General features: G+C 44.6%; 1 protein-coding gene across 2 annotated transcripts in view; it reads left to right on the plus strand.

Annotated features, from left to right (window-relative positions):
• The first annotated feature begins 1374 nt into the window (after positions 1-1374).
• The window catches only part of tesk1b (testis associated actin remodelling kinase 1b), a 35021-nt gene continuing 11014 nt past the window's right edge, over positions 1375-25381 (plus strand). For both annotated transcript variants that reach the window (XM_064343737.1, XM_064343738.1), the window contains exons 1-8: positions 1375-1652; positions 2212-2895; positions 18698-18819; positions 20299-20347; positions 21006-21152; positions 21448-21530; positions 24137-24227; positions 24784-24867. In XM_064343737.1, coding sequence (XP_064199807.1) covers positions 2716-2895; positions 18698-18819; positions 20299-20347; positions 21006-21152; positions 21448-21530; positions 24137-24227; positions 24784-24867 — 756 coding nt within the window. In that variant the 5' untranslated portion in view covers positions 1375-1652; positions 2212-2715. The remainder of the gene's footprint in view (positions 1653-2211; positions 2896-18697; positions 18820-20298; positions 20348-21005; positions 21153-21447; positions 21531-24136; positions 24228-24783; positions 24868-25381) is intronic.

A 25381-nucleotide genomic window follows, 5' to 3' on the forward strand; every position in this document is an offset into this window, starting at 1 on the left:
ATACAAAGATACCTGTATGCTGTTGATAATCATGAAATGATATTAATTTGACAAACAGGCTGCACTTGAAGTCCCTCCAAAAGGTGCTCCTGTATGTGTGTCCCTTATGAGCATCCATTTGTGACACCTATGGTTTTGGTGAAATTCTGGCAAAGTCACATGATGAATCTAAATATTCTCTGTATTATAAAAGTGTTTTATAATAAAAGTGTCTAAGTGAGCAAGCCCAATGTATTTGCTGAGCTCTGGGGTGCAGCCCACCCTGCTTAAAAATATAGCACCTCCTTCCAAGTTTTGTACTTCACTTTAAAACCACCTGCACAGTTAATTTATTCAACATTTAAAACATTGCTTTCTACCCTAAAACACAGCAGGAGTTCAACCGGTGTCACAAAAACAAAACAAGCAAATCAATTTCCCACATTAATTCCTAGCAACTTCAGTCACCCCACGTATTTATTTCTCCCTGACTGGCCTACATGTGTAACAGCTTGTGTTATGTGACTAACCTGGGATTTCAGCAATCTTGAGGTCAGAATTCTTATAACCAACTTATATATTCCGTACATATTGTCTTACAAATACAATTTTAGGCGTGATAAATTAGTGAACAGCAGTGCTGTAAATAATTGATGCAAATACCTTTGACTGCAACAAAGGTATAAACCACATATTGTATTTCTTGTATTGTGTTTGTGAGGAGCCGTGGATAGCCCAAAGCAAGAAAATAAATGAATCAATAAATAATACATTTCCATGAAGCTACAGGCCTGAAAATTGTGCATCGTTCGGTGAGGAGTGCAAAGCTTGGTAGTATTTGGAATAGTTTCACTGGGCCTCATTTGTGAAACTTTTTTAAAAAATTATTCTTAGTTTTGTTCTTAAAAATGTTCCTACGAAAAACAAATATAGGATTTATAACATATTTGCAGACCTTTATTTTTGTGTGTATCCCAGGTGTATGAATGCTGACTACATTTTATGCGTAATCCTGTTCATGTGAGTTGCAGAAGGGAACAGCCACGAACACAAATAAGAAAAAAAGATTAATACTGAAATGTTCTTTGAAACGTTGTTAAGATCAAATGTGATCGTACACGTTTCGTGAAAGGCCCATTGTGTTCGATGGTAGAATGTTACTTCATATCACTATTATGTGGGTTATGTCTGTGTCGCGTGACATGACGCTATGCATTAAAATAATCCTACCAGTAAATTAATGAAGATGAATAAAGTCTCCATTCATAGTCGTGCAAAATATAACACGACTATACAGAATAGTACTTTGAATGGGTAAACTGCAGTAAAGTGTGTCACTACGCAGTACTGCTTAATAAAAACTGTGTCAATGTTCCACGCTGGGCGCCCCCGCAGGTGGAGTTCCGCGGTGCCTCGTGCTGGAACCGCCCTCGCAGCTCATCCGCCGCTCCTCCTCCTTTAGCTAGAGCTGAGCTAAACTAAACCCGTGCGGCTCCGCAAGAGCAGGCCAAGACAAACGGAGGCAAGATACACGGGAGCCGGCCAAGAGCAAGAGGGCGGGCAAGGTTGCCCAGTTAAATAAATAAAAGCTCTAGTAACATAACACGAGATCCGTGTTGAGAAGGACAGTGAGCCGACCTGTGGACTCGTACCTGACGGATCACCTAGAACAGGTAAACGGATGTTGAACCGCATCGAAATGTGATCGAAGAGTATTCTACTATGGCTGTTTAATTGTTCATAAATAGCGGTGTTTTGTAGGATAGATATGTCAATCTAATATGCGAGACAGGATAGCCTAAACGTGTATGCCTGCATGCGTGCATGCTACGCATATAGCCTATGATGCAGACAGACGGGAAAATATAAGACCTCGTAGCGGCTCAGGCCACATTTATAATTTATTATCCGCAGTAGAGCTGTAGAGGGAGGTTTATCACGATACACAGCGCTTCCCGTTTTCTGCTCAGCGAATCATACAGACATCCTTGCTGTCGGACGGGTAGATTTTGGCATAACGATTTCACAACATTGGATTGCTTATTCGATTGAATTTAATGTTTGCCTTTATAATATATTTTTACCAAATTAAAACAACGCATTCATTCAAAATTTGGTCCAAAACAATATGGATATTTGCCTATGACCTGCATCACTGCGACTAGACGCAGATAATTAGATAAATATTTATGTAAAATAAAATAATAAAAATTCCCTCCTCTCTTTTGGCAGTGCTGTCCTTTTTAATATTCTCCACTAGCCGGCAACGACGGCGCCTTGTATAGGAAGGCTGAGCTGGAGAGGCGAGCTCCGAAAGGGAAACACCAATGGCTATGCAAGAGATAGCCTACGTATAGGAGAGAGTGCGACTGGATGACCGGACAGAGGACGCCCTGCGTATCTGCATCTGGGAAGGTAACCTACGCCGTCACGTCTGGAAGCAAAGAAAAACGGTATGAGAGAGTCTGACGAACCACTCACTGCAAACGCCGGATGCGGCATGGCAATTGACTATAGTTTTTGGGGGAGAATGCGTAAGTGAGGAGCTGTTCTGCAGTTTGATGTGGACGGAGAGAAATCCGACAGCGGAGTTTTTGACTTTACACGACCTTTTGGGGGCTAAGTATCCCTTGCGAAGAAATTAGTTATTCTGGACCTCATGCCACCGACATGGGAAATGTAAACACTCGGTTTGGATTTTAAACTCCGTGTGCTACTCCTGTGGAATTCGCTGGCATGGAGTCCGTTGAAGCGGACCAAGAGGTGTCAGAACCCCCTATTCACGGGATCCATGGACCAAATCGAATCCGGCCCTCCTCATACCGGGCACTGCGCAGCGCCGTGTCAAGTCTTGCCCGCATTGACGATTTTTTCTGTGAGAAAATCGGCTCCGGGTTCTTCTCTGAAGTATTCAAGGTAAGCGTTGCTTAGTTACCTTTTTAGTTTCTCCAAGTGTAGGCTACTTTCACTATCCTTTTCAGTTAGCCAATTGCAACTATGTAACATTTATCGGTTCAATGTAACTATTTTGTCAGAAACGCCGTTTAGGACAAATCTGTAGCAGGTTCTTTATGCCCAAGTCAAACGGTATCAATACAATTAAACGATGGGAATGTGTTGGCCACGGGTCTGCAGAAGTGTTGGTCAGGTGACGTGCATGGTAATTTATTATTATTATTATTATTATTATTATTATTATTATTATTATTGTTATTATTATTATGCTATTTAACACAGTTAATTGTTTTAATTAACTGTTTTAATTCACTGATTAAAACAGTGTATTAATCCAATAACCAGCCGCTGCCTGTCTTCTTGGATCTGAATTGGTGACTAATTTAGCTACCCAAGACCAGGGCAGACCCCTGATATTGACTATAGGCTACCTCCATTAAATGTGAGAAACTTGGAATTCAAGGAGTCGACTTAAGGGTCTCAAAAGTCTGAAATTTGTGCATGGAACTGGACTTGGCGTAAACTCAACAGGCAAAGACTGATCAGTGCTGTGATAGTGCATGGGGCAGTGGTTTTTTTCCACAAACCCTGGACTTTTGTGCTGCATAATGTTTTTTTATGTATGGAATTCTCCCATATGGTACCACTGTATATCCTTCCTGTACATAATTCACTTATGTTAATATATTGGACCGGATTCTGTGGTAAACTGAACTATACTGGCTGCATTAATAACTGTCCGATATTATTTTGGAATGGTTTTTGTGTCATTTGTATGTGGGGAAATACACAGCATCTGTAAAAGAATTTTGTCTATTACTGGACTGGGGCTAAGTGTGAGGTTGGTACATCCTTGTTCTCCCTGACATCTGTGCAAGAACAATGTTGACTAAGGTCCAAAAGTTTAAAAAAATAAAATTAAAAAAGGGTGCTGTTCAATGATGCATTTTAGCATTAGCCATATGCTCCCCACAGTAAAGTATGAAAGTCAAGAACCAAACCAGGCTTCATTACTATAACGTGCATTTCAAGTGTCAACGTCTTCCTTGTAAGATTGTATTTGGAAGCAAAGAAGGCTGACTTCCTGTCTTAGAGCGTGCCAGTTTATAATGGCGACAGCTGAGAAAATGATTCCACTTGCTGGAATCATTTAGCATTTTCACATTTGACTGAACTGGACTTCAGAGGCTTTTCTGTTACTGTGCTGTCCTTTCTCAAGTTTTTAAGCTTCCAGCAAAGTAAAAGTCTCTTCATCCATTAAATAATAATAATAATAATAATAAGAATAAGAATAATCATGTAACCTGTGGAAGATTATTCAGCTCATGGTGTGACAATCATGAGGTCAGCAGTCCCTCTGCTAGATATTTTGGCAGTAATAACCTCATGAAAGAATGACAACATTGGGTTAGTGTGCATATTTGGGCTTTATGTTTTTTGCCACATTCTTTAATTTTCGCAGTTCTTTGAAGTGCAGATGTACCTCATGTCATAGGAGTCATTAGAATACTGCTGAATTTTTGTTAAAGAAATGTCCTGTTTTTCGTTCTTAATTATATTGCAACTTGGGTAGGGAAGTTTAAAATAGGTTGAAAATGTACCAGATGGCCTGTCCTCAAGGCCAGTTAGTACTGTTGGTTTTCTTTTGTACCTTGTAGCTTAGTCACTGATTGGTCAGAGATCCCACTCATCTGCTACCCCGTTTCAAAATCAACCCTCGTTAAAGGAAGACTGTGAGCGCTAGCCATACAGATTTGAGTATACCTGATGTGGGTGACCAGCAGCAGCTGAGAAATGCCTTGCGAGAGAGAATTGAAGATTTTATCTGGGCTGATTTGCAGAATGCTTAATTAATCAACAAACGGTTTGCTCTGTTATAGTCCAATCAATGAAGGCACTTAATCAGTGGCTATGGTTACTCCCTGCCCTGCGTGGGGCATACCCATCTCCAGGCATTTTCACTGGACTTTTATTGATTGGTACATCAAGTTTTTTTTAAAAAAATGTTTTTTACAGATTACCTGTATTGATTAAGAGATGATAAAGAAGTGAAAATCTATGCTTAGGTGTGAAAAATGGATGTGTTTATGGTCTCATCGAAGGGATTACAACACCACTTTTCTGAATTGTTTACTGCATCAAAAAACCTTCGAAAAATGTTTGAGAAATGAAAATTATTTTACATGTGGGCCCAGAAATGTGTGATTTTGATGTGTTATTTTGTTTCTGGTGACATGCATTTAATTTGGTACTAGTAATGAAGGATAAAAAATGGATTTAGATTTAAGCCTTAAAGATGGAATACAGTCAAGAATGATAATATGATGCTTTGTGAGATTCGTCAAGTCCGACATGCGTCGTTTAGCATTCTGAACCATGTCCTTTGAGCCAAGAAGCAAATGCTTCTTTTCCAGTCAATGAGGCGAAGGCTTGCTGCCGCCCAGGGCTTTTCAATACAGAGAATGTAGGAGTACGTCATTACTATGGATAGGTCCTTAAGCACATGACACTGGACATGCCTGTTATTGTGTGAATATCAACGTACAGGTTTGTGCATATGGCTGCTTGGAAGTTGGGCGTAAATCTAGAAAATCTGAATGAATATGAAACTAAAATGTGGGAGTGGCTTGCTCGTGTTTGCTTTTCCTCTGGCTGTATCTCCCCTGACTCTACCTTGCAAGGGCAGGGCAGGTTCAGGTGTAGTCATTGCCAGGAGAGTGAAGCTCTTGTTCCTGTACTGTTTTCAGTTGAGCTTCATAAAATAGTCTCGTAAAATGTGTTAAATTTATATTTTGCGCCCTTTTAAATCATGGAGTTGGAGCTCGCGATGACCTTTGGCAATGGGAGGCTGAGGTACAGAAAGAGACTGCACTGCAGGACGGCTACCCAGTCTAGCTATAGTGCCAAGTAATGTGGTCCTGGATATGGAGTGCAAAGCTTTTAGCATTGCTGAGTCAGCACATGAAGAAATCCACCAGGAGTTGCATCTATATGGCAGGTGGTCCTGCAAGTCCTCTGTTTTGAACGGACATGGCTCTTACTTGAGTAGTAGAATAATTTCTCTATGCTAGGACTAAATGGATGCCCCTTTTTTGAGAGCTAAGGCTATGACTCCTGAAATTTTAGCTTTTGAATTGAAATGGGATGTGGTGAAAAAGAACAGAGATTTATTCACACCTGCTTGAGGGGAAAAGGCAAGAGTTGGGACGGGCCTGCAGTTACTTATTGGGGGGGGGGGTTTGGAAATTGGTATAGTTTGTGCTACTTCACACAACCATTTGCTCATAGTGCACTTGTGGAAAGGTGCTTGCATAAGTGTATGTGTGTACATGTGTATGCAGGTGTGTCTGTCTATCATTGGTGCCCTGTGCAGTGAAAGAGACCCAGCATGATATGGCCTCCTTCTTGGCTCATTAATCTAATTCTTTGGTCTACCACAGGCCAGTTGGTTGTTTGTTTACTCCAGGTGTTGAATGAGAGCCATTAGTCAAGCAGATTAGAGTGTACTTTCAGGGAACATGGTTAATAGACCTGTACAGCTGGTTCTCATCATCCAGTGGAAATTTTGGGGGCACCTGTTTTTAAGCATGGGGGGTGGGGGAGTTATGATGTGTGACTCAACGACAGGCACCTTAACAAGCCCTAGTAAACCTTGGTAGTTTGCTTTTTGGTCAGAGACAACACTCGCCATTAAAAAGGCATTTCGGGAAATGTATTTGCCGTGTTGTAACTGACGACCAGGTGTGTTAAATGTGACGTATACCTTGCCCAGAGAATATGCCTGTGCCTGTAGGTGTCCTGCTTGGTCCATTCTCTGGTGTAACAAAGTGCATTGCTTTCAGATTTTTCTGTGTGCTAAATATTGTGTCATTATTTTACAGTAAGCATCAGTGTTAATGATAGTATTGTGTGTTTTCAAGTCCTGAGTTAATGACTCTGTTAAATGACATAATTGTATGAAGATGACAGCAGCAGCAAACTTCTAAATATACAGTAAGGTTTTGGGGCCAAAGCACATCACATCATAATTACAGCTTGTCGTCACTTAATTACAGCGTAGTGCATGTGCTCATTGTGGTCTGGCCTATAGATTATTCCTCTGATCATTATCATGATTTTTTTCTCATTGTCCAAACTAAATGCGTTCACTCAAAACAGTGTTGAAGCATGTAGCCCTTGGCCATGGGCTCTGTGGTTGGGGGGTGGGATCCAGGTAAGACCCTGGTTCTCTCCACAGTGGTGTGCCCTGCAGGGACGGGGCTGTCCTCCTGCCCTGTGCCTGTTGGGACAGTGGCTTGGAGCCCTGTGTGGTGATGCATGATTGGCTGTAGTGTTCACTACATTTCCCCCTCAAAGTGCAAGAGAGCCTTCCGCTCTAACCCTAACCCTTCGCGCTTGTTGAATGGCTGCCCAGCCGTTCGTCCGCGCCAGCTGCGCAAGAGGTGCGGTCCTCTGACGCAGCGGCTGCGCAGATTTCCCGCCGCGTGGCTACTGAACTGGGGGAATCTCTGAGGCGGGCGTCACGCGTTTCCGAGGACGCGCGCAGGAGTCCAGACCGAACGCTGCTGCTGCTGCTGCTGCAGCGGACCACGACTTAAGATGGCGCTCTGGATTGGGCGATCTACATCGTCGATGAAGTAAAAAGTTATGATTCGAAACGGTTGTTTAATTTTAAAAAGTGTGCTGCTTTAGTGATGCGGCTGACGATCATCGGTTGAGGAACCCTAGGGTGTTGGGAGAAGTCCAGACACATTAATTAAAATTGACAGAATTAAACGGCACAGTTTAATAACGGAATAAATGGGAGATATTTTATCTCGCTGCAGCCTCGCGTTCCGATTTTCAGCGGCCGTGTTGAGTTAGAGGGTGTCCCCTCAGTCAGCTTGGCTTTTGAGTAAGAGCACGTTTGTGCCCCTTAGTGGTGAATGAAGTGGAAAGTACCAGGTGATCACAAAAAAAAAAAAAGAAGAGACCCTTCAATAGCATGGGGTCGGAGTCTGTGCCGCACATCAGCTGTGTCGAACCTGCAGTTGACAAGCTTCATTGTGAGGATTGAGGTACCACGGTGCGGCAGTGTTATTGGTTGTGAAATGGTGGCGAGCCAGTTTTAACTTGAGCCTCCAGAGCCGGGGGGGGGGCAGTGCCCTCCCCCCACTGTTGTGCTCTTCCATGTGGGCTTCGAGTCGGGGCTTGCTTCAGTGTCATCCCTGGAGCAGGCGAGCGTGCAGCTTACAAGCATGGTGTGCCCATGCGCTCTTATCTTTAATTTGTGTGTGTGTGTGTGTGTGTGTGTGTGGAGGCAGGCAGGCAGGCACAGGGCAAGCACAGCAGTCATTGAGGATTAATCCTTAATCCTTACAACCCCCCCCCCCTCAAAAAAAACATTTAAAAGAAAAAAAAAAGAAAAACACAATGCCCCAGGTGCAGAGAAACTCTTTGGAAATTGGCGCAGGAAGAGTGGAAAACGATTTTGCGCTGGAGCGGCGGAGGGGTCCTTTTGATGAGCTGTTGCGACGCGTTCCCAGACGCGAGCGAAGCGGTGTTCTCACCTTCCTGGGGGCAGGCCCACAGAGCGTCTCCTGTTTTCACACAGGCAACGCATCACACACAGACGGGCTGCCTTTTCAGTGTTTATATTGGCAATATTGGTTTAAGGCTGCCGTAAACTGTGGGCCAAGTTAACGTAGTTAAGAAGTAGTGCGGGGGGTGGGGGGTGAGGCAGCTTGCCTGCCCAATCGTGTTAGACAAACTTGTTACTTGTGTATTCGGGTCATGCTTTGCATTGCTATTTTCATCTCCTTAAACCTAGGAAAAACAAGAACAGAGCGAGCCCTGTTCCTGTTGGCCGTGACTACTGCGCCGGCCCTCTTGCATTGTACCTGGTGGTAAAATGTAATGCCTGAGGGAGCTCAACCAGTCAGGGAGCTGGTGAGAGAGAGAGATGGGGGGAAAGGGAGAGAGAGAGAGAGGGTTAGGGCAGCCTCTCCAAACTGCAGCCAAAAAACCGCTAGTTGGGGAAAGCCAAACTGACTTAATTTCATTTCGAGTGCGAGGAGCTTCAGAGAATACTAAATAATTTAATCAGGGAGAGGGAGAGAGAGGGGAATGGAGAGAGAGAGAGAAAGAGAGAGAGAGCACCATGGCTTCAGCGTTCGAGCCTGTTCCTGTGGAGGGTTTCCTCCTCCCGCAGGCTGCAGGCTGTTTAAATGGTGGATATGCAAAGGGGGCGCAGTGCAGCGCTGCAGGATCGGCGGCGCTCCTGCGCGGCTGGGAGGAGCTGCAGCGCTCTGGCGCATGCGCGGCGGCGCAGGGCTCCGGCCAGGCGTCTCGCAGGGAGGAGGCTAACGGCTCGGCCGCGCTCTGAGTTCCATCACCCTCTCAGACTGCGGCTGTCACGCCCGGGTCAGAGGCTCCAGAAACGACGCCCGCGACCTTTTCCGTACGGATTCTCACGACAGTGGCGGAAAGAGACGCGTGTGATGACACGGGGGCGGCCTTCGCTTCCTCCAGCGTGGTGGACGTCGGGTCAGACTGAATCATCCTCGATAGTGTTGCCGCCACGCACTTAGTACCCTAAAAACTGGGCCATGCGCTACCCCGTCAGTCATGGAAACAGTGGGTGAGTGGGTGAGAGACTGTACCACAGGGATTCACGTGGCACTCCCGGTGTGTTCTGGTGTGAGCCGATCCTGGGCTTAGTTGAAGCAGGATAGTGTACCACCGAAAAGCAGGTTCCACCCAGGACACAAACAGTTTTCCAGTAAAACCAAAAATCGCTCAACCTGCTTTGCAGTGGTATGCTATTTCTATCTCTGTTCCAGTTGTTGGGGCTGCTTCTTAAATGTTCTCACAATAAATAAATGAGATACAAAGAGTTTGGTCAGGTCAAACTGACATAAATTCCTACTGAATTAATAGAGAACCTGGGAGATCACAATACACTGTTAAAAGTACACTTCATGGGCATTGAAAACTGGATCTCTGTGTATAAAGACGTGTTCTCTGCTGGTAATAAAGACTGCTGGTCAGGTGTACGGGACGTCAGCTGGTGAGAGACTGGGAGAGAAGGATAGAGGGAGAGAAAATGGAGAGAGACAGAGAGAAGTTTAGAGAGAGGGGGAGATGGGCAGAGATAGATGGGGGGAGATAGAGAAGAACAGAGAGAGAGAGAGAGGGGAGAAGGCGATAGAGAGGCTAACTGCTGGATGGGGAAGGCTGACAGCAGCCCAGGGAAAAGGAAGATGAATGTCATGTGAAGGAGAGAAGAAGAATAAAAGAGAATGAAAGGGGAAAGGAGTATCTGGCGAGGAGAGAGAGAGAAAGTGTGTTGTGTAGAGTGAGGTGTAGTGCGTACAGAATATATAATCTTTACTGCATTAAGGGACAGCTATGTGCAGCTTCTTTCCTTTATGTCAGATGGGAGAGTATATAGCACCACTTTCTGATGAGTAAAAACGTACTTCCTGGGTGTCAGTTGGAACAGGGTATTATATTAGCATTTTTGGGTGTTGGTTGGTACAGTTTGAATAGAATAATATTTTCTGGGTGTTAGTTGGTACAGGGTGAGTATAATAGTACATTTTGGGTGTCAGTTGGTACAGGTTGAATTTGATAATATTTTCTGTGTTGTTTGGGACAGAGGTGTATGATATTTATTTTGTTGGTTGTCAAGTGGTACAGGGTGGGAGCTGGTGTAGTGGTGTTTTCCGGTTGGTGAGTGTGTCAGAGTTTGTGAGTACAGGGTGTCTCTCTCTCAGGTCACCGTTCCACCCAGAAATGCGGCCACTGTTGCACCTTCATTACAGAGAGCACAATGCCAAGGAAAACAAAACTACTGAGAAACCTGCCAGTGGAAACAGGAATTCAAGCCCATGCCAAAAATGATTGCAATACATTAACTTTTGAAGGAAAATTCATATTATTTCATAGCTGAACTTGTACTGACGGAATGTACAGGCCTGTGTAATATTTTATTGTCCTGTCTAACTGTTCAGAAGTCTTCACCATGTCATTGAAGAACTGTTAATGTTTAATCGTCTGAGGCCACTTGCCAAATTGTCAACGCAAGGTGTGGCCTGCTGCCGCACTCCCAGGAATGTATGAAATGTGTGGGATCTCAGGGATGTGTGTGTCATTGTTTGCTGTGAAATGGCCTCTCCCTCAGAAATTTCTAGATTCAATTTTTTATTTTTTTTTAAAGCCAAAGTGGAAACGCTCCAAGAGGCCGACGGCAGCAGGGGAGTGTGAGCTCGGTGTGTGTCTGGCTCCGCGGAGAGCTTGTGTTTCTCCCGTGCCCTCTCCGCACGAGCGCGTCCTGGCGTCTCATTGGCCGGCTCCCAGAGGCCGGGGTCTGGCTCCCCTCTGACACGCCGGTATTGACGAGTGGAGTCTGGTTGGGAGAGCCAGGGGATGGAATCGGCGAATGTCTCGTGAATTCTGGCGTCTGCCGGCAGCAGTCGAGCTGGTTTGTATCCAGTCAGATTCGTGCGTTTGGGTCCTTAAGGGAGAGGGGAAGCTGTGAACAGCTCAGCTGACGTCTTAGACGGGGTTAAAAAGATGTCTTTGTTGGCTCGCTTATTAGGGTTTATAATTTATTGACGTACGTGCTGCCGTGACCTTTGGCAGAGCATGCTCAGTGGAGGCAGCCAGCTTTGTTCCTTGGTTTCTGTTTCCTAATCCTAGCTGGCCGAGTGATCAGGAGCGGAGATCTGTCTCGCAGAGCTGCGGAGGTTTTGCGTTACAGCCCGGGCCAAGTCCTCTATCCAGTAACATTTATCGCCTCTTCTCTGCTCTAAGACACACATCTCAGGGTGTGAAATCATAAATCCGCTCTCTCTAAAATAATAAAATTTTAAAAAGCTTAAAATTCTTTTACAGAATGTGATCTATTGCTAAGGCAAAGATCGTATCCCACAATTCCTTTCGCAGTTAAAAAAAAAAAAAAAAAAAAGAAGCCTGTCAGAGATGTTCAGACCATCCGTACCCTGGGGAGCTGTATTCAGATGAATGATGAACTTTAGGCGTACTTATCCAAATGTATCCCTTGAGGCCAGTAATACGGCTGGTTTTCTTTTCTACCTGTACCTGATATTTAAGTGGTTGATTAATGTCATTGACTTGCTTGAGATTCCACTGACCAGGTCTACATGTGTCTGTTACTAGGCTAGAAGTAAAGAATGGGAACCAGCAGTATTCTGGCCTTGAGGGCCATAATTGAGTATGAGCGAGAAGGCCTGGAGAAACATGAAAGAGGTCCAGATCAATTCAGTTAAACGAGTAATGAGCCTGTTTTTCTGTTCATTTATACCAATTAGTGTATTTCGCGTCAGACACAGATGTCTGTTTGACGTTTTCATTTCTATTATTGAACTTGAATCTTATGCTTTTCTTTCAGTCGAAAAGCCAGTCTTTTGCCAAATGTGTCCAGTTTCCTTTGTCGGTTCATTGGGAATATGTGAGAGGGTGTTGATGTGTGTCCTGCACCGTTAATTGGGTGTTTGTGTATGCGTGTGTGCACGCGTGTGTGTGCGCGTGTGTGTGTGTGTGCGCATGTGCGCGCATGTGTGTGCATGTGTGTGTGAGTGTATTTCACAGTGCACAAGTTGAAAAATTTTAGAAGCACGCTAATGCATCCCAGTTAGCGGATGTGCTCCTAAATTAATTTTCCACACATCAATATTCAGGAGCAAGTGCTCCTAAAAGGGGAGCGCTGTAGAGCCTTGGCTTACCCTCACCAGAAAAGCAAAGCCGTGAGTGATGAGTCAGAGTGCTGCATGCAGGTGGAATGGTGCCCTGTTGCACCACTCCTAGCTCATGCTGCTATGAGGAAGTTTCTCTGGTTGTCCCTCTCTTGTTCTGCCACGTTTGCCCTCGGTGTCCACCTCACCAGCCAGCAGTAACTTGCAAATGCAGGGCTTGTGGAAAAAGGTGTGAGATTGAGAGAAATGAAAATAGTTGGTAGTGCAATGGCGCAATGCATTTTTCATAACTCAGATATTCTCAGATGGACGATGCAATGATGTTCTTTTGCATTGTGACTTATGCAGGATAAGAGTGTCTGCCAAATTCATGCCTATTAATAAAATATAATCCAAAATAAAGTGGAATAAACCAAAGAAAGCAGCACTTGAGTGCAGGCACTCTTCTAAGTCATGCTGGGGCTTGTAGTCGATTCATGCAGATAGGGCCAAGACCAGAACAACAACCCTATGATTGTTTTGCTCCATCCTTGTAGGGGGAATTGTAAGGGAAATCCCTTTTTGTGTTAATCATGTTGAGTGACTGTCCAATCCATCAGTAAGGTGAGTGAAGTAGGTTACCTTTTAAGAGGAAAGAGCCAACACTACCTCGCACCTGAGAGCTCAAATAACCCATTAGTCATTTTCAATTTCCTCCAGGGAGTGTATGCTCTGTAGGTCAGTCATGTTGCCCTTGGAGAGCTGCGGGGTGCTTGGTTATTTTTTCCACATTTAAAAAAACCAACTCAAAAAACAGTATTGTGGTTACTGTGAGTTAATCATGTAATCAGCTTCTTTTATTGCACAATTAAGTGCTGACTGACAAGGCAAACCCACATGCCCTGCAGCTTTCCAAGGAAAAGTGTGAACACCATTACTATCAGTTGAACGGGCACAGTCTTGAGCGATCTTTGCAGGAAGTGAAGTAGACTGCGCAAATGTAAGTGATACTGCTGCTAGTCAAGTCTGGGCTTGTGTTTTGTCTTCATTGCAGAGATGGCAGGAATGGTGGTAAGGCATTAGCAGGTCCAGATACTGGTTCCCTTACAGTTCCAGGCCCAGGTACTAATGCTTGAGTTATATCTGGCTCTGGTTTTGTTTGAATAACAGTAACTGGCTCAGGTACTGGTTCCAATACAAAAATGGGCCCAGGGTGTGGTTCTAGTTCAATAACCGGCCCAAGTTCTGATTGGATGGCAGTAACAGGCTCAGTTGCTGGTTCCTGGGCAGTTTTAGGGTGTAGTTCTGATGCCAGGGCAGGACCGTCCTGGGTTCTGCCTGTGGGCGGTAACTGCCAGTGGGTGTGTGGCCATGGGTACAGATTTGGTTGATTTCTGGGCCATAAATGTTCCTGCACTGGGGCTAATTGGCAGTGTGTTAGTCTTTGTCCTTTGATGGAGACTAGCACCTCATGGATTACTGGGCGTGTGATGTTTCCTAAGAGGTGTGGTGAGGTGGGTGTATATGGATATGTATTTATATTTGTGTGGTTTACTGGGTGCTTGTTGTTATATTTCTGTTCTGCATGTGGGTGAGTATTTGGCAGACTAGCCACTCACTGAGATCTCTCTCTCTCTCTCTGCTGTGTCTCTATCTCTGTCACACTGATGCGCACACACACACACACACACATACACACGCACAGACACGCACGCACACACACAGACATTTTCTACTCAACATGTTCCGTCCTCTGGCTAAGGTAAAGATCAAGAAGGGGGACCGTCCTGGAGATCTATTCATCCTATAGGTTTTCACTCCGACCCAAAGAAAGCATACCTCATTCTACAGCTAGAAATTTTGTTTAGCTGATTATTAGTTGAATCAGGTATGCCAAATCAGCATTGAAATGAAAACCTACAGTAGCTTGATTCTCCAGGAACAGGGCTGGGGGGCCCTGTTCTGACCCAATGGGCACTCGCTGGTGTATACCCACACACACATGCACATGCATGTAAACACACATATACACTTGTGTGAACGTGCCTGTACACACACACACGAGAGCAGGTGAAAGATCTCCATTAGGAATTTAGTACATGACTGTGAAGACAGGATATTGTGTGTGTGTGTCTGTGTGATACAGATGGAGACAGATACCAGGGAGACCTCAGTGAGGGGCTCTGTTGTGGAGATGTTGGATGGCCGGTGGATCATCTGGTCCGTCTGTGCTGTCAGTGTGACGGTGTCCTGGATTTCAGCTAGAAAGCAGCTCAGAGGAATGATGGGAAATCCAGAAAGCCTATTAGTGGCCTTGGCTGGAGCAGTGGGGGAAGGCCATTAATCTCCAGTGCACTGAGACATACTGGACACAATGCACTATCACATGTGTATGATTGTACAGACATGCATGCACATAACTACAGAAACTCACATGCGCACGCATGCGCACACACGCACGCACACACACCCTTGTGCACATACTTTTCATAAAACCGTGTGTAAATTTAGCAGAAGCGGATATTGAAGTGCCATTAATGGAAGTGCAAACCAAAAACATGTTTTATTAGATAGTGTAATCGGTGGAGTGTCAGGGCCTGGCAAGACAACTGTTGTTGTAAGCTCTGTGTCTTAAGTGTTGTTAATAGGTAAAATGAAAATGGCATGAAACTGGAGGCAAAGAAAAAAGTCAAAAAAGAAGAAAATATTCAATTGAAATGCTTTATTGAAATTGAATACACATTACAAAAAAAACACATCAACAATAAATAAATAAATAGGGCACAGACGTCATAGCTTAGGCCGTCATTGCTATGGCTGACCTCACTACTAATAAAAGCAAGGTCTGTCATAGCAGTGAATGACTTTTGTGGCATATTTATAGCAAACTTTGTTTACGTGTAAATTTTTTTTTTTTTAATATTCAATTGCAATTAAGCATTGGATTAAGCAGGGCTACGCTAATGAAGCATCACCTGTTTTAATGTTGAAACCAGCTGTGATGATTTATATAATAACTTGAACAGTTATAATATTCAATTGACCTAGAATTTATTCAAATAATTTTGCTACCCTTTTTTTAATCAAAATAAAAGACGAATGAATGGAATAATAAAAGCACACAAAACATGCTGTACAACCATGTTTTTTCTCTTTTACGTACACAATATGAACAGTTTCGAACACTTATGAAATCAGTTCAGATCCTACAAACAAACTTTGATAAATCCCTCATTGTTTGTGTGAATGCATTTGTGAAAGATTTACAATCAAATTCGTTTGGCTCATATTTGATAAATGAGGCCCAGTGTGTTGTACTCACAATGAATATGCTGGACATGATTCACAGTCTAGAGTGGACACACACTCATAATCAAACATGTAGGCTAAACTGAGTAATCCATACATGCATTTAATCTACTGAAGCACACACAGGCACAGACACACACACACACACACACACACACACAAACACACACACACACGATGGACATACACTGCTAATACAGCCTGTAAGTGGTCAGTGTGTACAGTCTGCATTAGGGTTCCAATGGTTTATGGGAAAAACCGAACCATTTGGTTCACAACCCAAAGTTTGATTCACAAGGTTTGGTTTGTATTCAGTTCAGTTCACTTGCTTCAAAAATCCTCATTTTTCTAGCTATGTTTCTGAAAACAACATTAACTCGCTTTCCTTAAAAAATCTTTCATCTAATGGTTATAATGGCCATTTATATTTGATGCGGTGAGTGCAGCTTGCAGATGAATCACTAGTCAGTCAGCTTGGGAAATAAGTTGTGAGAAATACCACAGCTAGAGGATCCTCTGATATTGTTTAAGTCTGCTGTTTGGGAGCATTAAGAATTCAGTGTTATCTGTGGAAGTGATGGGGAAAATGTGGTGGATGAAACAACGTCTGTGCAGGCATTGCTTTCCAAAATTTAACGTTGACAGCCTTATTGTGTGGGTATTATTTTATATTTGACACTTTTGTCACTTTTGAAAACCTGTTAAAATCTGTTTGTTCTTCTCAAGCTTTTGACAATGATTTTATTACATTTTGATAACTTTTCTAATAACATAAATGAAACCAACCGAACCGAATCGAGCTATGAGTTTTGTGAATGGCTGCATCCCTTCTCTGCACGTACTGCTTCCTCCAGAAGACACACCCCCTGTCTGTGTTTATGTGTGTACGTGTGTGCTCTTTACCAGCGTACGCAGCTTGTGGTGTGAAGATGTGAGCAGACTGGAAAAAATGCAGCTCTTTAAGAGGGAAAAGCAAGGCCAGTGGATTTTCAGTTGTCGTGCATTTGGTGCCTTTCCTGCGTATGGTCTCTTGTGTGTTGCATTAGGGGTTGCTGGGGTGGGTTGTCGCGCATGCGTCTGTGAGATGTCTGGCTGGGAGACATGGAAATGTGACCTGTCAAGTCAGAGGATGGCGTGCGAGGGAGATTACGCTCTCTGTCAAATGGCCTCCTGACACAGCCGTGCTGCGGTCCGTCATGTGAGCGGTTCTGACCTGCATTTCCGCCCGGCGATTAGGCCGCCGCGGATCTCCATGGCGATGGGAGGGGGCTGACGCAGCGAGGAGTTCCGGCTCAGCCTGCCGCATTGATTTCAGAGGAGCGGTGGTGGCTGATCTGTATCTGACAGCATATCCAATCCTTTGTGTGAGCAATACTGTGGAGTGAGATGCTAGATGTAGTTATAATTTGGAATACGAAGGTGCGAGTGCTCTAGAACACATCTGTGTGTTCTGGAATGGAATATATGTGAGTGTGAATGTTCTGGGACATGTGGATATGAGTGTTCTGGAGTAGGCTGTGTATGGCTGGTGAATCTTTGCCTGTCAGAAATCTTCTTAAAAAGGGTGATCCAGGCAAGACTCTCAAACTGTACACAATCCCCCCCCCCCTGTGGGCAGAGGTTCGATCCCCACCATGGCACCTCCTGAGCTGTGATCCTTTCTCTGTTTCCTGTCTGAATAAAGCTGAATATGAAAAAAGGGCAGTCTGCTGTCCTTTTAAGGGGAAAAAATTATCCTGTTTTTTTGTGTAAATTCATAACCAAGTTTTGCAATCATGATTTATCACAGATAAACTATTAATGCTAAATGAGCTACTGTTGCTAATGTAGCGCATGCACACGCAATTCACTGGCACCAGCTGCGTAGCTTCAGGTCAGGGAGGCCTGCTTGCTTCAACAGATTAGGGCAGAAATTTGCAATAAATCAAACCTAAATATATTTTCGTCCTCGGATAGCTCACTTTCTTCTGTATCTGAATGTTTTGTTCAACCTGTAAACTGCATAGGGAATTCAAAGTGTCGGTTTTTTCATACCAGGTGTGCCCAATCACTTCAATAAACGCAGATGCCTCAGGTTTTTCAAAGATGTCAATGTTAACCACAGTGAAAGGCATCCACTGTATGTTTATGGGTCTTGGCATGTTTTCAAACTTCATATTCACCCTGGCATAGAGAAGTCTCGATAATAATAATAATAATACGTGTGTCTGCTGCTAGATTATGTCAGGATGTGGAATCTACTTAAAAATCAGACATCCTGCTCCAGAGATTTTACCACAGGGTACAGTTTCTGGAAACAATTTGACAATAAAATTATATTTTTCAGCATATTGCATATTTTAAACCATTCAGTTGATTGTGTGTGTGTGTGTGTGTGTGTGTGTGTGTGATTGCATTATAGTAATGGTGCCAACCTGGCCGATAACACGTTAATTCAAGACAATCATATAGATATGGATGGAAGGACATCTGAGGCCTGCTGTCTTGATAGCAGACAGTGAGCACATTAATGAAACTGATGCAGTTATGAAACAGAATGGCGGGAGGTGTGAAACAGAATGGCAGAGGGTGGGGTGTGTTCTACCACAGACCAGGTTTGGCCTGGTGCATGCCTTGGTGAGGCCTTGCATTTTTGCAAATCACCTCCAAACGTCATCTGTCACCCTAGGTCTGTGCTTTTTAATGGGCCATCTTGCTTTGTTTTACTGCCGGTGTCGAATCCCTTTGATTTGGGTTTAGCGTTGACTGAAGAGCCTGCTCTCTATCTCCCCCTACAGGTTCAGCACAGGATCACAGGCCAGGTGATGGCCCTGAAGATGAACACAATGGCCAGCAACAGGGCCAACATGCTCAGAGAAGTGCAGCTCATGAACAGACTGTCCCACCCCAACATACTCAGGTCAGTTCGCCTGCCCCCCCAAAAAAACATGGCTATTACAGCCTTCAAATTGTCAGACTTATATATTTTTCCCCCTCATTTATGTAGATGGGCTATTTTGAAATGGTGTTTTCCACCCTTATAAAAAATGTATTTAAGAGCTATGAAGGGTCAGAGATTTCCGTGTTTACCTTATCGCTGTGAATGTAGCCAACTCACCAGAGGCTTTTTTTAAAACGCATTTGTTTTCTGTGCGCTGGGCACTCAACCAATGAAAAGTAAACACCGCTCCTAATCTTGGCTCTTGAGAAACAGAATATTATCCGCTCTAAGTCCTTGTGGCAGAATGTGAGCATGGTCCCTTGGAAAATACCCAAAATCCCAGCTGCTTTCGGCCCCTGGTCTTTAGGGGTTGAAGTGAGAGCACTGGCTGGTTGAAAAGAGAGAGAAAGGAAACTGAGGAACTGGGGGGAAAAAAAAAATATTGACACATCGGCATAATGTCCTGTCATGTGCTTGTCATGTTATCTTTCATGTTTCTTTTTCTGTTTTGTAAACGCTTTATAAATTTTCTACTGCACTACATAGGGCACATGCAACTGTCTTTGTTAGATCTTTTTTTTTTTCCAGTGTAAGTTGTTTGTATTATAACCCTGCATTATCTGTATAATTGACTTCTGAAATTAAATGTGGACTTGTTCTTTGCTCAGTTGAAACCAATCTTTCACGCCCAGTTTTTTCTGAGTTTGATGAGCAGGCTATCAATAGGAAAGCCTTTTATGCACCATGCGTCCTTTCCATGGTTTCAAGTATCTTCACAAGGAGCCATTCTTTGTAGTAGCTTGGCTCAGTTGTTCAGGGCTAATTCTCACACTATGGGTCTTAGGGATCATCAATAAATTGCTGTACTTTGCTACTATTTTTTGGCTTATCTTAATGACAACCCGCTTTACAATATTCTTTGAGTAGCAAATGTAGCAAATGAGTATTGTTCATGTTCAGAGCTAAATTTTGTCCATATATTTTCATGTAAATGCGTGGGTCTGGTAAGTTGTAGTGCAGTGTATCACATTCTTTGCACAAAGTTTTTACTGAAAAGGTGTCCAGACATACTTCATTGCTTCGACGAGGCACGACAGTTCATGTGCTTCCTACTGGTGAATTCCAGACATGAAATTCTACAGACTTAAAAATAAAAAGCTTTTACAGACAGATTTACTTCATGCTGCCTTGCGGTGTCTTTAAGTGAACGTGTATAAGAGTACCTTTTTATAGACATGTTTGTGTGAAATTGCTGGTAATTTTATTTTCCGACGAGTGCTTCACCCCAAGGTGCAGCATGTGCTGCTTTAATAACACAAGCTGTGACAGAACGTACTTCTGTTATTTCCCCATCTGAGGTGCAAGAGGGAACTTGTCAACATGCTGATTTTACAGTATCTCCCCTTCTCTTATCCTCCTCTTCTCCTCCCTTTCTCCCCCCCCCACCCCCCCTCTCAGGTTTGTTGGGGTGTGTGTACATGAGGGACAGCTCCACGCATTGACAGAGGTGAGATACTCTCTCATCTGCTGTCCAAAACAGACACACACTTGTACACACACAGCCACACACAAACACACACACAGAGCAAGCATACATAGAGCATGGGTATGAGTCTCAGATCCATTAATGAGAACGCTGTCATTTGGATAACACCCAGCTTGATTTTGGTCAGTGAGGGGTTACATTGAGACACTGATGTGTTGCTGCTCCACAGTTCAGGGTTGAGTGTGTAGAGTAAGATGAGCACATGTCTGACTTCCATGCTGCTCATTTACTTCCTTTTTTCTGTGGCTCTGCTGATCTCTAATCATAGCTCAGCACTGCATCATGCCGATATCTCATGCACAATGCTCTGACCACAGATCAGCAGTGCTAAGAGTGTGCGTGTGCACGTGTGTACGTCAGTGCGTGCGTGTGTGCATATGTGTATCCCTATGTGTGTGTGTGTGTGTGTGTATGTCTGGCGTCTGATGTGTGACTTGTGTCCAGATTTTTTTTATGTCTGTGCCCTCCCAGTTGATCCCAAGTGTTGTCCTTCCAGGCACTGTAGTTTCCATGGTGACGGCTGGTGTAGGTTGCTGCCCGTCCCCCAGCTGGGCATTTGCGGCTTACTGTTCTGGGGTTCTAAATGAATGACTGGCGTGCGTTGTTGCCGTGGTTACAGTTCATTAATTGGGGGAACCTGGAGCAGCTGCTGGACAGCGACATGTACCTGTCATGGGCGGTGAGGATGGGCCTGTCTCTGGATATAGCCCAGGGACTCCAGTACCTGCACAGCAAGGGCATCTTCCACCGGGACCTCACCTCTAAGGTACTGCATGCTACGTTTAACTTGCGCACATACACAACCCATAATGTATCTCTGCCCCGTCAGTGTATCTGCAGCATTTTGGAGGTTTTAAAGAGGTGACTGTCTCTTTAAATATAATGCTGACACAGATGATCAATAGCCCAGCAGGATATCTGAACTGATTGACTGTCAAGTACGTGGTGCGTTTGACAGAATGTGTGCGTATGCATGCACAGGCCCACGCCTTTGTAACGCTGAATGCTACGGCAAAGGACCCAGCTCAGTTTTTCACAGCCCCGCCCCCCTTCGTTTTCAGAACTGCCTGATCCGCTGTGAGAACGGGCTCTTCAGTGCGGTGGTGGGGGACTTTGGCCTGGCGGAGAAAATTCCAGACTACAGGTAAGCAAATACCTGTCAGCGATATCCGCGCGTTTGGCGCCTTTGCCCTGCCGTTCCTTCCCTCTTCTCACCGGTGCTGTGGCGCCACAGGTCAATGTGCTCTCTGTGATGTCAGCGGCTGCCTCTGACTGCGCTCACTGTGTGTCATGTGACCTGCCAGAGCCAGTCAGGATTGAATTAGATGTACAGTGCTCAACTGAGAAATGCCTGCAGTTTGAGGAGACTGTAATGTGAAAATCCTGTGGATTTTGCTTATTCATTTGAAGCTGTTATAAGTTGTTGTGTGTGGCTCCGAACCTCTCCTGTAAGGAGGGGGTGAAAGAGTGGGGGCTACTGCCCCAGTGTGGGGCAACTGTGTGGCAAAAGGGGTACCAGTATGGTTTGGGTGTCAAAGCCTAATAGAAGACTGTGTTGTGCTCTTCACCCAAATAAAGTTTATCAGAAGGTGTCCAATTATACAGTGTTGGGTGTTTTTGTACATAGTAACTGTAAAAACCTGTTATCCTCTGGCTAGGGACATCCATGTGAAAATGACATAATAGTAATCCTGTACTGTTTGACCCAGGTTTTTATTTTTTTGTCGGTTTATTTTATTTTATCTTTTTTTAAGTAGTGTTGTCCAATCTGCAGCAGCAGGCTGCAGGAAAGAGAGGATCAGGCCCTGTTTAAAAACGGCTCTGGGGCCGAAAACAGCTGAGTCACAACCTCCCAACCTCAGTTAAATCCCTCATCTGGGCCGTCTGAAGAATGCTGTTACAAAAAACTGTTCCAGTCTACCTGACTTCAGAAAATGACTGAAGAGAATGAGGAAGGGGGGTGAAAAAACATAAGAACGATTGTTCAATAAAGACCAATAATAATTCAGCTTTTTTTAGTGACGCAATGTCAGTTTTTAATTCCAGCTCCCATTACTCAGTCACCGAGCTCTTTTTAGCCTTCATTGTTGTGGCCAGTGCTAAACAGCTTCCCATTGGCATAGTCCAGTGGAAAATCCATGATGTAACTGCTATCTACCATTATACCCCTCCCGCCCCCACCCCCTATCCATTACATTTACATTACATTTATTTGGCAGACTCTTTTATCCAAAGTGACGTACAATAAGTGCATACCGAAGGTCTTTGGAACAACTATAAAACGCAGGTCCGATAAGGTACAATACTCGTTTTGTAACAGTTATTCATAGCCGTGAACACATTAAGTCCAGCTCACTCAGTAAACATTACTCTCTGGCCCAACCTATGCTAAGTCAAACTAGGAGGCATGACAAGCTACAACATCAAGATAATGATGCAAAGTGCAACATAAGTGCTGGATGTAGGTACATGTAATATTAAAGTGGCACAGGAGGTACATGTCCCCACCCCCCGACCCCTCGGGCATTTCGTTTGATGGCCTGAGGGTCTGTCACACGGTTCCTGACACAAGGCCGGTGTTGATTTGTAATGGACAGCTTCTCCTCTTTTACACATTGAGGTGGTGAGGCTGCATCTGTATGTGAAGTCACTTTGACCTCGACCTTTTTATTTGGGACTGAGTCTCTCTGGTTAGTCTCTCCCACATCCCTCAAACCCCCCCCCCCCTCCCGTGTGCTGTGAGGTTCACCATCCTTTGCTCCCGTGTGTACATTTCTGCGATGACCGCTTGTGTACACATCTTTGTGTATGTGTGTGTGTCAGCGCGTGTGTGTTGTGTTGTGTGTGAGCGCCGGAAGGCTCGTGTTTGCTTCTGTGTGATGCAGGTGTGTGGAGTCTGCTGCCTACGCAGTACGTGTCTGGGGGGGGGGGGGCACGTGTGCCTGCTGAACTTTCATGGGTGCTGTGTGCTCTACTGTATTTTTTGGGACAGGGAGGATTGGGGAGGAGAAGGTCGAGGGGGGGGGGGTGTGTTATGAAAACTCTCCATATAAGGACAAACTATTCCACAGTGCCTGGCTCAGTGACCACTTTTCATTCACTTCCCCAAATGGTGTTTACTGCAGGAGCCATAATTCAGTCTGACCGCCTTCCATACCTCTCCTCTCTCCTTTATCTCTTCCTTCTTCCTCTCCTGCTCTTTGGTCCGTTTAAGCAACAACATTGCTTCTTGTACTGTAAGTGGACGAAACGACCCCCCCGTCTGCATATAGTGGAAGAAGCCATCTCCCACCGAGCCTCATGTGTGGCTAGTTCTACATGCAAAACAGGCTATTAGCTTGCCTCTGCGAAATTGCATCGGTGTCAACGGCAGTAAACACACGCCCGGATACAATTACCCAAGTAATGAAATTTGATTGCTGCCGCTGTTGATGTTCTTATAATTGATTGGCTGCCGGTAGGGTTTGATGGAGCATCTCCCTTTGTCAGGACTCATGGCATTGTGCGTGTCATGGATTGTTATTAGTGGGCCGATAACCAGGGTGAGTGTACGTACCCCAGCAGTGATGATATACCTGCTTATTCAGTGCCGATGTGCCGTGCAGTCACACTGATGAATAAGTTGTGATGACAGATTGTGTAATGTGTTGATGTCTTCAGTACTGTTGTGCCTGTACTTGTCGTGGTGAGCGAGCCATACAGACATGGTGAAATGTTTTTCTTTTGTCTGTTTTCTTTTATAAACCACAGTGAGGGAACGGACAAACAACCCCTGGCTGTCGTGGGCTCCCCCTACTGGATGGCCCCAGAAGTGTTGAGAGGAGAAGTTTACAATGAGAAGGTATGGTGCAGTGGCAGAAATAGTTTGGGTTTATACACAGGTCTGTGGATCAGGGAGAACACCACAGGGGGGAAATCAAGGGAAATGATGGCTGGGTACCAGCAATATAAAAAATGTCAAAAAAAGAAAAAACAGGTAGAGGCAGAGTCTTGATGGGATATAGTCTGGAAGAGGAGGACTCATGAGAACTCATGAATATGAAAGGTTGGCATTTAGAACTTCACACTCAAACTGACTTATGGTAAATTGGTCTGTCCTCTGCTAATGTGGTCAAAAGAAATGTGGCATTTAAAAATCAGCATTCTTCTAGGTATCTCCCATCCTGGACAAATTTGAGCCAGTGATGCATTTTGCATCACCAGGGCAGACACACCTATGATGCATCGCTGAGTCAATTCTGTCACACAGTCAGTGAAGTTCAGCGCTGTATTCAGTGTGGCCTGGATTGGTGCTAAACTGTACCGTGTTTGTCAGCTGTTGAGTGGGGAGCACAGGGTCCTTTAGCCCGTGTGGGTGTGTCTCTCAGTGTGTGTGATGAGCTGCACCTGCCTTCCAGGTGGACGTCTTCGCCTACGGGATCATCCTGTGCGAGATCATCGCCCGGATACAGGCTGACCCAGACTTCCTGCCCCGCACCGAGGTACACTGCACACTCACTGACTACATCCACACACTACACAAATGCACACACTGTACACACACTGCACACAGACCAGTACATTGCGCACACGCACACATAGTACATGCACTACACACTCGCACACACCCTCACACTGCACATATGTGCACACACACCGTACACATGCGCATACACCTCCACATACTGCAATCCCACACGCGCGCATACACACAAAAGTCTTATTTCACATTGTTTTCCACAAATTCTCTTGATTGGCACATTAGTGACTGTCCCTTAGCTTCACCCTCTACTGTCAGTAAAATGCAGCTCCTCACTTTAAGTAAGGAGCTATTTCTTTCTGCGTTAGTCAAATCTAAAAATACGCGATGGGCGCAGTGACTGTATTTGTTAAATATTGCATGCAGTGTTTACGTGAGCACAGTTTATTTGGGCAGCTGGCACTGTCTGTGTTGACGCCGTGTCTCGTTGGCCAAACTGTGTCTGTTGACTAGGAATTCCCTAGTTTCCTATTAGT

The sequence above is a fragment of the Anguilla rostrata genome, chromosome 7 (genome assembly GCF_018555375.3).
Source record: "Anguilla rostrata isolate EN2019 chromosome 7, ASM1855537v3, whole genome shotgun sequence".
Classification (NCBI taxonomy): domain Eukaryota; kingdom Metazoa; phylum Chordata; class Actinopteri; order Anguilliformes; family Anguillidae; genus Anguilla; species Anguilla rostrata.